Source organism: Rutilus rutilus, assembly GCF_951802725.1.
Source record: "Rutilus rutilus genome assembly, chromosome: 9".
Taxonomy (NCBI): domain Eukaryota; kingdom Metazoa; phylum Chordata; class Actinopteri; order Cypriniformes; family Leuciscidae; genus Rutilus; species Rutilus rutilus.
This window is the reverse complement of record NC_140223.1, coordinates 18,595,566-18,609,863: the sequence shown is the minus strand read 5'-3', so window position 1 is coordinate 18,609,863 and position 14,298 is coordinate 18,595,566. Positions and strand designations below refer to the sequence as shown.

Below are 14,298 nucleotides of genomic sequence, written 5' to 3'. Positions count from 1 at the left end.
TGTAGTGAATTTTAGAAAACTGAGCAATTACGAGTGCATTAGGACATAGTAAAATAAAAATTTGCTTAGTTTTGTTTTTTGGCTACCAAAAAAACATGGATAAAAACAATGCTGTGAGGGATAGACTTAAAATCTTTATAATGGCATGGATTCTGTCATTTTTGTTAGAAAAATGTTTATTCAGCTGAAAAATGTACATGTTCTTCAACAACACTACAGTATGTACTGTAAAGGACTGTACTACAGTCCCTCACAGCCTTTTAAAAATCCCATAGACCCTGACTAAGGTCTACTATGGCATTGTTTATAGTTCCTTCTACTTTATTCAATGTGTATGCAACCTCCTTTAAGATGCTTTGTGTGTCCTCTAATTGGCCCTGGTCAGAGCACATCAGCTCCATTTCTGACCTACAGCCAAGTCATATCAGCCCGGGGAGGGGAGAGTCTCTGTGACAGATGCCCACAGGAGCTGATGGGGCCGGAGAAAGAAAGATAGGCGTCTTAGACAGGCGTCTTACCCTGTTTGACGAGTTGTACGAAAACAGGGTTGTCCCCACTGACGGTCAGCCCAAAGCCGTTCTCATCTTTCTGAATGATCACACACCTCTGAACCAGCCCTGGGAGGGAGAGAGAGAACAAGAGAGAAAGTTTTATAAGAAGGGAGCTACGAAATTGATTTAACTGGATTGTCAATGCCTTTTTTAAGTATTCACCAGGAGAGGCCTATCAAAGCAGATTACAGTAACAATGACTCCAATACCTGATCGAAATGACAGTGCAAGAAAATGCAGACCGTCATAAAGTACTGAGAGAGTAGAGAGTATCATAAAAAAATAAAATCTGAGAGAGCAGAGTTGGATGCATCAATTTCACAGTTCGAATTAAAATCTAGCCAGCTTCCCAGGATAATGGAAAGATACAGGAAATGATAGTGGTGGTGTGGAAGTGTGGGTTATCACGGTCTTCTAATGCTGCTAGCATGAGAGATGGGCCTGCTTTCAAAATGGATAGCTCAACCAATCAGATTTGAATACAAAAACTGCAGTAATTAAAATCACAGAAATGAGTATGAACTCCAATGTAAACTGATCAAATAGTCACAGAGAAAAAACTACATCTATGTCTTCAAGTTGCCTTCTGTGAAAAAAATTAAGGATAAATATGACTTGAGCTCTACTATCCGTGTCTGCAGTAGGCTGTCGAATACTACAGGAAAAAATTTAGTAAAATACAGTAAAATACATTTATAAATACAGTTCTGTAATGCACTTGATGTCTATAGGACGACTGAAGGGTTTAAAGCAGAAATATGAAGCTTCTGTGAAGCATTTCACAAATTATTCAGTCAAAAATGTTTTTCTAGATGAACTTCCAATGTTGGCCGAGTTTCCATATCTTCCTGGTATCCTTGCATGTGTCATGTGAAAGTTGCCGGATTTACATGGATGACCTAATTTAACTTTCAAAAGAGTGATAAGTGATCCTTTCACATGTTAACCAATGTAATGTTGCAAGTGCATTACTGTAAACATGTTTTCTACAAGTCAAAGTTACTTTGGCTTGGTAAGTTTGACATTTGGGGCACATCTGTCAGATTTAACCCCCAAAATTCATTGGAGCTGTCAATAAATAAAATAAATGAATGATATATAAAATAAATTAATTCAATATATTGAAAAAATGTGCTCAGTTGTCCTCTAAATACAGCTTTTTTCTGATTCAGTTCTATAGTTTCTCTTTTATGAGAATTAAATGAAACAAAACTACAATCTGCCCAAAAGATTTTAATAATGGTTTCAACTGTTCACTTAATTTACATAATTACATATTGTAATAATAACTACCATTCAAAAGTTTGGTGTCAGTACAATTTTTAAAAAATAAATTAATACTTTTATTCAGCAAGGATGCATTTAATTTGATCAAAAGTGACATTTATAATGTTACATTCTATTTCAAATGAATGCTGTTCTGGGGCCGTATTCACAAAGAATTTTAAGGCTAAAAGTAGCTCCTAACTGGCGAATTTAGGAGCAACTCCTAAAAATAATGGGTGTGTCTCTCGTAACTTTAGGACTCCTAATTTTTTTGACTAAGAGTAATTCACGAAGCATTTTAGCCCTAAAAGTAGCACCTAAGCCTGGGACAGCTTAAAAGAAGTCGAGAGGACTCCTAACTCACTAAGACCTATTCACAAACCGCTTTTTGTGGCATTTCACGTTGCGATGTTTTGAAATGCGTACGCGGCGGCTACAGGAGCTTCCAATCGCGAGGGAACAATTTTGCATTGTAGGCATAATGCAATAACGCCACCAACAACAAGCAAAACTAGGCTACTCATTGCATGTAAACTAATTGTAACGTTTGATTGTGAATCAAATTAAAATGTTCTTCTCTTTGCAAACGTAGGCAGAGTCATATAGTGACAGATTAATTCAATAATGTTGCAAAGATATTGCATCAATCCATATGTTTCATTAGGCTACTAGGCTATTTGTTTTGCCTTACTCTTTATTCATTTAGGCTATTTATTCAGTTATTCATCATCTTCCGTCCTTCGCACTACTTGTGTAGCGCACGCTTTCTGAGACCTGTCACCTGTCACTCATCATCGTAGGGGAGGGGTTTGGAATCATTCCCGCGTTACAATCATCAGCCAATCAAGGTGGTCACTTCAGTCCAGCTCGTGCATGAGTAATGACGTCATCCATAGCAACGAAGACTCACTCTTAGTTTAGGAGTTGTCATTTTTCTTTACTAAGAGTAGGTCTGAAAGGCGTTGTGAATAACTTTTAAGAGAAAACTCCTAGCTAAAATCTTTCAGTGCGATTTAGGAGTACTCCTAGTGGTAAGATAAAATGCTTTGTGAATACGGCCCCCTAACTTTCTATCATAAAAAAAAACATTATGGTTTAAAAAGATTAAGCAACATAACCATTTTCAACATTGATAATGAAAAGGAAATGTATTTCTTGAGCAGCAAATCAGCATATTAGAATGATTTCTTAAGGATCATGAGACACTGAAGAGTGAAGACTGGAGTAATGATGCTGAAAATTCAGCTTTGCCACCATAGTAATAAATTACATTTTAAAATATTAAAATAAAAAAGGTTCTATTCACAATATTATAGATTTGCTGCATATTTGACCAAATAACTTTTTAACTTATGAATAATTTTTGATCATTCAAATGAAGAGCACCATTTTTCCCTTTGTTCACCGATAAAAAGGACATTTATAAATATGAAATGGTGCAATGTAATTGAAGTAAAAGTCAATCAGGAAGTAACCAATAACAGAAAGAATACTTCCTAATTGTATCACTGAAACAAGCATTTTCTGTGAAGCTGCTTTGAAACAATATGTATTCTGAAAAGTGCTATACAAATAACCTTGAATGGAATTAAATTAAGTATAAACAGTGATCGGGTCTTTAAACTGAGCATTCAGAGCCTTTAAGAATAATGCTATCTTTCTGATATTGTCCAATAATACACACACAGCCCAAAATCGACTCAGTGGAAAAGCTGAACTCGAATAAATGCTGATAACACTTGGACTTCACAGTGCGGGAGAGGAGAATCCCCCTATCAGGAGGAAAGACAGCTAGAAACACAGCAACAGTGTGATCATCTTACCACAAGACTCAGGTCTCCTGTCAGCCACTACAAATCCACTCTTCTGCACCAGCACGTCTGAGCAACACAACAGCATGATACAACATGGGACACACACGCACACACACATCACAGAGGACACACAGAGAGGACTCAAATGAAGAAGAAAAAAAAAGAGCAATGGCACAAATACACAAAGTGTGGCTGTTTTGGAGTGGGTCATTGTCTATTGATAAGCAGTTAATTCCCCAAGGTCTTACATATTAACAAAGTGTCTCCCCCTGAAATGATTAATAAGGTGTTCAGGTATTAAGGTCCCCGGGTGTTAACCCAGAAATCAATGATCGGCACAAATGCAAATATAACCAACAGGGTTTGTGGTGAAAAACGCTTTAATGAGAGATAACATTGTCAAAAGCGGTTACGCAATGACGCATATATTAAAATAAATACATCATAGTTACTCATAACACAAGAGAGCAAATTGTGGATAAAATTTTTTTATTTTAATCCCTACTTAAATTTCTCACAATAATGTAATCAGTGATATTCGTTGACACAGGATATTTAAGATTTATAACAATGGTTGACCTCTTTAAGTAAGGCTTTACAACTTTGGGCTGAAATGTATTACACAAAAGAGCCACACTTCTCAGACATTCCTAAAGGAATGTTGGAAAGATATTAGGGTTGGGCGATATATCATAATCCCCCAGTTTCACAGACAAGGCTTATAGTTCCAGACTAAAATACATGTTTGGGCTGTCTTAACAAAGCAACTTGCAATGACATATATTAAAATAAGTCACTGCCATTGTTTTGTCTCAAGATGCACATGTTAATAAAAGCTACTTAAATACCCTAATAGAACTAAGGCCTAATCCTGGCTTAATTTAAGCCCCGTCTGTGAAACAGGGCCAATATGATCTCAAATTATTTTGCTGGAAATTTAAAATTAAGCAACATGCGATTAGTACAATGATTTTTAATGCAATTTTTATTTACTAAATAAATATTTTTGTTTGGCCTCTAAATTTGACATTAGTGAGCATAAGAATGTTAGGACAGGGATATTTACACAGCATCTCTAATTTGAATTTAAGTAGGCAATAAAATGTTTTAATAAAAATATATGTATGTAAATATTACCATTTATTATTATTTTATGTTATTACATGGCTTGGTTGAATTCCAATGTAGAATGCGGTCTGTTATTTCTTGATAACAGACCGCTGCGAATTATAACACACCGTTGCCATGAAAAACAGAGCGTTGCTATGGACGCAGGATTCTAACCGTAGAGACGGAACGGACTATTTTCTTTAGCGGAAGCAATACAATCGTTTTTAAATCAATAAATTCCTTTTTAAATCAATATTTTGTGTCAAATTATTGATTTATTTGGTGGGTAGCCACGTAATAAGCGGGATAATGTAGAGCGAGGCGGTTGTTATAGCGAATACAACCCCTTCAGGCTGATTCAAGACCCCTCCGCTTCACGTCGGTGTCCCGATCAGCCTGTCGGGGTTGTATTCGCTATAACAACCGCCTCGCTCTACATTATCCCTTATTTATTAAATGTTATATATTACGTTTTTGCATTAAACACTTTGATCGTACTTGACAACTATGGCCGTTTGGTTGAAATTATGGTTCCTGACTGGAAAAAAAATATTCAGAACAAACAGACAATATCAGATATTGTTAAAAGAATGAAAAAATATTTCATATTTTTAGCTATATCGCCCAGCCCTAGAGGACACCGTGGTTAAGGTGGTTTAGTCATGCTTCAGATGAGGCGAGTCCAACACCAAAATAAACATGCATCACTTCCTGCATTCACCACTATTCCCTCTAATTCATATGTGAAAGTGAGACATTTATGTAAGGACAAAAAGTAATCAATAAAACTACACACGTGAAAACTGCTTCAGAATAGCTCAGAAATCTATGAAAAGAGCCCTGAGGAAATTCTGCCATTATCTCATTCAGACACACAAGCGACTTTCAATCAAACAGGAAAATATCTCTCATTCCAAACAATGTGAATCGTATTTTAATCGATACGATCATCACAGTGTTCTTCACCATAAACATCACATTAACGGCCATGCACAGAACTGCTTTTCCTTCTCTACTCTCCCCAGCAGCTGAGAGGAAAAACAGAGGCAAAACTTGAAAGAAAAACACACTGACAATATCTTTCAACTGCCAAAACTGGGGCCAGGAACATGTGCATCGTTTATGGTCAGCAAGTATGAATCATGCCGCTGTTTAAAGCCGTTCCACTGCAGTTAGTGGACAGGCACAGCCTTCCATCTGTGCTGTGTGGAGGAAACTGTTTCCATTTTAGAGTCTAAAGAGAGACCGTGTGAGAGGAGCAGTGTGCTTCGGTCCACACCACATGCACACGAGCAGTCAGAACACACTTTAGTACAGCTAAACACTACTATTCTGTACGAGTAGAGAAAGAAATAGTGAGTGTGAAAGACAAGAACTAAAGTGCCCGTCGTCACTTACCTGTAGGGTCAAACTCGTGTGTAGGGGTACCGGGCAGCTTATCGCTTTTGGGCCTTTTGTCGGGAGGGTGGTCTCTGTTGAGAATGCTACTGGTTCTGCAAACACAAACAGGAGAAATCAATGGACAAGGTCAATGAAACACATTAACACCCATGCAACAAAAATATAACAACACACCATTTGTAAAACAAGTGCATGCATGTCTCACACGCCACCATAAAATCGTACTATGTATTTATCAGCATTATATTGGCCACGCTGCTCGCTAGATATCAGCAACGACATGAAAGAACTCATATCGTCAGCCATTAATTCAGACCAGCTTTAAGTGCATTGACTGATGGCACTGTGTATTGCGTAGTGTTGAGTAGTTTCATCTTGCTGTGTGCTTTTTTGCTTTGTTAACTTCCTGCTAGGACAACAGATGTGTCCCACCGCGCTTATGTAGCCCAGCCCTATTCATTAAACGCATAAATTAAGAGGCTCCGCGTGAGTCCTGCTGGTTCTTTATCAGAAGAGCAAGTGGAAAAGCCTGCGTACAGCAGTATGAATCCAGGTCTAAAAGTAGCCTCGGCAGTAAGGTGAGGTGAGGCGGGGCGAGTGTGTTTAACAGTGCTCTGCTTCCCGCTCACAGGCTGTGTGAGAAACCTTTGTTCTGTAGGCCAGCCAGTGATGGGACACAGTGCTGAAGAAGCCCATTGTAGGCCTGTCTTACTGAGAGCCACTGTACTAACAGCCCGCTGCCATTTCCTTCACCTGGGCTCACACGCTTGACCTGTGGACCCTGCAGACCACCAAACTGACTGAAAATAATGTGCTCAATGAGAAACATCCACACAAAACTATCACTTCAGCATTTTAAACGATGGAGGGGCAGCTAAACATCACATTTGCCTGTCAGCCTGACAGCTCATCGATTTTGAACTCATTCTACGGGTCAGCCAAACGGCCGGTTAATTACAGGACGGCATCAGAGTTGAATCTTAACCCTTAAAGTGAAGCGTAAGACATTTGGCAATGTTGCTCTGAACACTGGGAATAATAGCATGAAGGCTTAACTAACTTTTCTAAGATTGCTTCAGAGGTCAGCTAACTGTGAAATTAACACTGCAACGAAGTAATGGAAAGGACTCGCTGAGATTAGCCCACCCTTTATGAGGACTGTAGATTACACAAGGCAATTTGTCACCGCTGGTAAACTAGATAAGTCTAATGAGAGAACAGCCGTCAATCACTGACTTTTCAATTTAAACTCAATTAATAAAATTAACATTGAATGCCGGCACAGAATAACATAAGCAATCCTGTTCCCACTCCCCATAGGGGCCACAATTTCCACATTTACTCCAACTGTCACGTGTAAAATAAAAAATAAAATGTAAATTAAAAATATCCACGGTTTCACAAAGCACAACCCATCTTAGATTTAAAATGAGAGCTAATAACCACTAATATTACAAGTTTAAATTACCAGTTCAACATTAGAATGACTGAGACCCAAATCAGAAAGACTGACACACATAAAAGGACAGTTCTTTCTACAAACTGAAAATGCATTAAGCTGCCACTTTTTCTATGCAATGTGTTGTTCATTTGTTGTTTTCTTTACTAACTTTTCACGTAAATTTACAGATTTTAAATATAAAATAGTTCTAAGCACTTTGTTTTATGATCTATCCTGTGCAGTGATTATTTTTTCATTTCATGGATAAATAGAATAAGTTAACATTACAAACTGTTTCTTTGCAATTATTTTGGATTTATTGTCAGTACTGGCTTACAGTTCACATGGGTAGGGTACTTTCCACGGTGTGTGTGTGTGTGTGTTCATCCGCCACATCCAAAAAAAAACTGGAAAAACCCTGATACAGGACCTTTAGAACAACATGAATGTGAGTAAGTGACAATTTTCATTTCCAGGTGAATTATCCCTATGAAAACGGTCAAAACAATTGTTTAGTTCTTAAGTCTTCGAGCAGGGGCAGTGGTGTAGCACACTGTTCTTGCTTGTATCAGAGCTCTCTGTAGCAACACAGGATCCTTTTGAGAGCAGTTTGAGGGAACTGAATGGGCCATTTATGAAAATGCTTGTGAAATGTTCCATGGTCTGCTCAGCTAAAAACCTCCCGCCAAAGAGGAGGAATGGAAAAGTATATCCAAACAACCAAAGCAGCCAATAATCGTACCTTTTACATGTTATTCTCTCCATGATGCATCACGCGTGCTGATGGTACACATAAGAATACTGCCATTTGTGTATTTGTGCTTACGACCACATCTGTTACTGTAATGCTTATTCATAAAAGTATTTTTCAGTTTGTCTCCAACTGGTCTAGCCTCTGAAGAGTCAGGCGAAGTTGTAATGTAGGAGTCACAGCAGTGATGCAAGGGAGGCCATCTTCCCTCCTGGAGAAGGAGGTGGTGGCAAGGGAGCCGAGTTGGAAGGGTAAAGCAAGTGCAAGAATGACAGGGGAAGAGGGGTGGGTTCTCTGCTCAAATGAGGTTTTGTGTAATAATGGAAAAACGATCCACATGAAGCCAGAAAGGCCTGGATGAGGGACACCCCAATTACACAACTCTGAAAGGCGTGTTTGTCAGAAACCACTTAAAGGAATAATGGGCTTCGTCCCTTCTTTTCCGCACTTTTTAGCTCACAGATTTCTTGAGTGCATGCATTATGTGTATGCACGTGGTGTAATGCTCAGGTCGTGGTGGGCAGGCTGGCAGGAAGATAGGGGGTGAAGATAGGGGGTGAATAGAGCTGGAGGATGATATTATTGCTGGATAGAGCGCTGGAGGAAAAGACAAGTGAGTGCTGGGCTGGCAGAGAGAAGAGAGAGAGAAGGAACAGTGACTGTGCAGAAGAAAAAGCACATGCTGTCTTTATCCAGTGCGGTCTAGAGGACCTCTGTGCTCCAACTCATGACATCAACCCCATGAATACGGCTGCACTCCTCCAAATGGTCATGTATGTTTTTCAGCAAATGTCTGTGTGCGTCAGACCAGTGTGACCTGACACAAGGGACAGTCAGAGGCAATCTCAAGTCAAGACACACCACAGGACTAGGACTCACAATATAGTCTTGTAATAAAGTAAGGTTTTATGATGGTTAGATATGAAATTTAATACATAGATTAAAATACACAGAATGATTTCATTTATCACAGATGATCTTCTTGATTTGCAACTTAAATACACATTTCAACATTGTGGTGCGGTTGAATTGCTAATTTACACAATTTTAATCTTATCATTTATACTTTTTAAATATAATTAATTTAACTATAACACAAAAGTAAAGTCATCTGGGTCACAAAAATATATACACAAATGATAGGATGTCATTTTATATCATGACGTTCCAGCAATGGTTTAGAATTCATATCTGTCATGAAGTTATTATAGCAGTTTAATTTGATCATAGCTATTTTAATTAAATAACCCAACAATTGAAGTTATAACTTGTTTTTCAAATAAAAAATTTAATTTTAATGATAACATGACATAAATAATTCTAAACATATTTTAATATTTCTAATAATTTTAATGTAATTTAAAAAAAGACTATAAAAATATGTTGCTAAAACCAAAATATTTTCTGTTATGGGTAAAAAACACTGGGCTGACCGAGCCAGCAGATTTCTCTCTTTTTTTTTATTTATTTTTTGAACCATAAAAGAAAAATATTTAAAAAAATCTTAGCAGATTCTAAATTACTTAAACTATTTAATGCGGTAACTGACATCACACACACGGCACAGAAAGATGCGCGCCAGTATCATGCGCACAGACAGCGTGCCAGAATCGAGTTCTCTGACTTTCACGCTTGAACGAACATTAACACACAGAATTATGCCAAAATGTTAAATAGTTTGTAGCAAAATAATGAGACTGGCGTCATCTCAGCTTTACGGGAAACTTTACTGAACAAGATTAGATGATAAACAAAAAAAAGCATAGAGCGCAGCGCGCTTAGTGGACTGACGGTCCCATCCCAGCTCCAATTCCTCGCCACTGCTCCTGGGTAATGTAGATCGTTTGAATATATTGTAAAGGTTTATAACAAAACGGTCAAACATTAAATGAAACATACCATAACACAACCATTACCCAGTGTAAATCAATATCAATTACGACAAATAAATTGTAACATCATGTCAGTTTTGTCAAGTATCCTCATAATAGCAGTCTTAAATAAAGTCTTAAACGTAAAGAGTTGTGAGAAAATGAGACGCGTGTGAGATTCGAATCATGTGCAGCAGTGGCAGATCTTAAAGTGACAGAAGCCACTAATGCTGTGTGTTATTAATGTTAATCAAAGAACAAAGGTAACAGAGCAAATGACTCACTGCTCTTGATTAAAGAACTTTTGTAGCTTTAATAAGGATTAATCTATATTTAATTTATAAACTTTATTAAATTTCTGTATATTTCCTACCTGTTAGTTAGGTAGGAAAGGCACAGGTTAAATAAGACATTTATTACATTTATTTATGTGAGGATTGTATTAAGTTCACTTAAATTAAAAGTTGTTATATTTTTAAGCCTAATATTTTTTTTTGTTTTTGTTTTAATTGATAGCTTTCAATTACACTTTAGTATTGAATGGCTACAATTAATGTTTAAAAAAATATATACATATACATACACATACACATACACACATATATACATATACATGCATACATACACACATATTATATATATATATATATAACACCGTAACACCATAACACCATAAAATCACACAGATACACATAGTAAATGTAGACTATAGCCTTTCACTTCTCCTAAAAATGCCAAATGGGGAACTTGCCTTAACTATAAGGCACAAAACTATAAGAGACAAAACCACCCACTCCAAGGCGATGAGGTCTCTTTTGCAGACCTGTCAAAATTTGGCTGCTGGAGTCAGTGGAAATAAGTGAAGCGGAAGCAAACAGAAAAATTAACATTGCAGATGTCTCTTCACAGAATAACAATGAAGTCATTTAACAAATAAAGGCTACATCTATGGCCAATAATGAACCAAAATGAACAACCAAATCCAGGAAGCATCTAAGCAAATAAGAAGAGGACAAATGCTTTTGTGGATGGATAGAAGTCTTTATGGCCCTAAAAGCGCACCAACTGGCTCTAACAGGAGCCCGCATTTGCTCCAAACATCAGCTGTTAAAACCCATTAAACAGTGATGACTGAGTAATGACATGATCAAACAAGAGCAGAGTATGTGTGTGCTTGTGAGCATGCGCACACACACACACACAGATACAGCCAGGGTAATAATGGGAAGTGAGAGCAAAAGTGAAAAGAAAATAACTGAATAGGTAAGTGAATGTGGAAGTGTCATTTGGGGTAATGTCAGATGACATGGGTCGAGTTGGGTCTCTGAAATGACCGGCCCCTCCCCCAGGTGACATCACAATGAGGAACGGGGGAGCTGAGCGGCAGCGGCCTGGGGAGATTTTCCTTTTCTGCTCCAATAAACTCAATCACCCGTCCTGACAGGGCTGGAGGATGTGCATTTCTTCACGCTAGATTGTCCGTTTAAATTCTTTGATAGTGCAGGAGGAGGTGGGAAAGCAGAGAGTAAGCCAAGTTCACAACACACTCAGTTGCCACCAAGGTCAAGAGGACAAGCTGACGCCAAAAGCCAGTCAGAACTCATAACGATCCATACCTCCCAAAACAAAAGATCACAATCGACACAGGTCCTACTCTGTCAAAAACTAAAGATTGACAGCCTGCTAATTAGAAAAAGCTGCTAAAGAGGCTTCATGCTCAGCTACTTAGAGAGTTTCGGCCAGCGTTTATGCCAAGCACCCCAAACAAAACACTGCAGATAGTACCATTAATTATTATTAATTAGCCCAAGCCTCTGACTACATATCCATTCAGATTTATTATATATTCGAAATTCTTAATTCTAGCAGCAAACCTTCTGTTGGATAGAGTATGTTAGTGGGGCAACAGTGATTTAATGTGTTTTGCTCATGAAGAAGCAGTACTGAAGTGAAAACAGACTTTCCCAAAATTCAATAATAACTAAAGCAAATTAAAGAAATATATTTTCAAATTAATTCATTTTGAAAATGGTCTTTGCTCCAGGCAGGGTTATGAAAACGGTACCACTAAATAAATAATTAAATAAAAATACTTTAGAACGGTCCTTGCTACAGGCAACATGTATCGCTCAATATAATAAAATAAGATCAAATAAAAATAAATATTTTCAACATTTTTCAAAATATCCACAAAAAAAAATGAGGGTGACCTTTTCTGGCTGGACAATCCCTTTAATTTGTCTTTAGTCTGTATTTTCCTTTAATACTCCTGAATGTCTGAAAAGAAAATGAATATTCTAGCGCATCAGAGCCGTGTTAATCCTGCAGCCAACTGTCATGCCATCTCACAGCAGTGAATCACGCAGCACACAGGATTAATCTCGGCCCAGTGTGCCCGCCTTTCCACGCTGCCCCAGAAAATACATAAGATTTAAGCGTCCACACAGCGTGAGGGAGAAAAGGACAGGCGAATAAATCATATCCAATCGCTTTCTGCAGAGAGGCAGTCGTCTCTCTCTCCCCACACTTTCAGTCACAGCTTAATGCACCGGAGAAAATACAGCACAGCAGTCTGGTCTCCACTTGGCACAGAAGGCCAGGGATTGCATAAGCCAAGACCGCAAAGGGAAAAGGAATATATCAGACATATATAACAATATGGCATAGGGAATAGAGATTATTAGATGTTCATTTTGAAAATGGTTATGTTGAAAATAAGACTAGCAGGTTGCTTCAATGTCATGCTGAGCAGCCACAAATCTCTTCTTGCATCATACCATTTTATAGACTTGCAACTTTTACTACGTTTTGGTATCGGCAAGCGTTCATAAGCATTAACATGAGCATCACAACACTGCAACCCCCCCCCCGGTCAATGTCCCTCCCCTTCTCAGCAGCCAGAGGGCTTTTGGCTGCAGCTCCACATTTCCCATTCACTGTCGTATAGGGGAATCTATGTTCAAACCAACCCTGTGAAAGAGCTCTCCAAACTCGGCTGCCATTTGCTGTACTGCTCTGGAAAAACTCATTTTACTAACATCTGTTAAGGTAACAAAAACACTAATATAGGGTCAGTCTCCCTTTCCTGGAACATCTAAAGCATGTTGTACTGAATAATGCATCCATCTGATTGGCTGGCCATTTCACATCATTCAGGAGTTAGGGTATATAGTTTAATTACAAGTTTATCAAAATCTGGCAGGAAACAAAGATTGTTTCAAATCGTTGGTGGTTTGATGTCAGTCAGAAGTCATACAGCCACATGCTGTCTATATTAGCCCTTCCTAAAATACTGTGGCAATGGCAACTATATACTATGTAAACTGTGTAAAAAAAGAAGCATATTATTAGACAACATGTTTGCAAAAAAAAAAAAGAGGCTTTTATATCATTATAGTAAAGACATAAAAAAATTAAGAAATATGTACTTTATTTAACATTCAAAGCATTATTACTTTATTATTATTTATCATTATTATTATTATTCTATTAGAACACTGTTAAATCTCAAGAGAAACATATAAGCACAATTTTGCTTATAAACCCAAAGAATGCAAGACAAGGTGGTGATGGCAATGAGTAGCGCTGTAGACACATACACACAAAACATATATAAACAATATATATTTAACTATAACCTATACAGCTATAAATATAAAATATAAACAAATGAAGAAAAGTCATTATGAAGAATTAAAATAGATGTTTGCACATTTGTTTTTACTGTTAAACTAATCACAATTAATTCCATGATTAATCTAACCATATTTAACGAATATGTCAAGTTACCATGTAAACTGACAGTCCAAAAAAAAAAAAAAAAAAAAATCTTGGTCATAATAAGTTGCATTGTGCCCCTGACTTTATGCCGACTGTTCAAAGTACTGCATCTACTACAAAAAGTTAGCAAAAGCTGCCACAATAGCACCACTCATTATTTTTTTTATTTCCATGTGTCCACTCAATAATTAAGTGCAAACACTCTATCTGTGACAAAGTGACAAAATATTTGCTTTCTTTTATGACATTTGAACCTTGTGGGTTGCAAAGTATTTGCAGCACGATATCACTATCAAAGCAGTTATGCTAATTT

The 14,298-nt window shown here is 37.5% G+C and overlaps 1 protein-coding gene across 2 annotated transcripts in view; it reads right to left on the bottom strand.

Annotated features, from left to right (window-relative positions):
* The window catches only part of arhgef12a (Rho guanine nucleotide exchange factor (GEF) 12a), a 49,765-nt gene that overhangs the window by 26,496 nt on the left and 8,971 nt on the right, over positions 1-14,298 (bottom strand). For both annotated transcript variants that reach the window (XM_084418693.1, XM_084418694.1), the window contains exons 3-4: positions 6,140-6,234; positions 519-617 (exon numbers count right to left, since the gene is read on the bottom strand). In XM_084418693.1, coding sequence (XP_084274819.1) covers positions 519-617; positions 6,140-6,234 — 194 coding nt within the window. The remainder of the gene's footprint in view (positions 1-518; positions 618-6,139; positions 6,235-14,298) is intronic.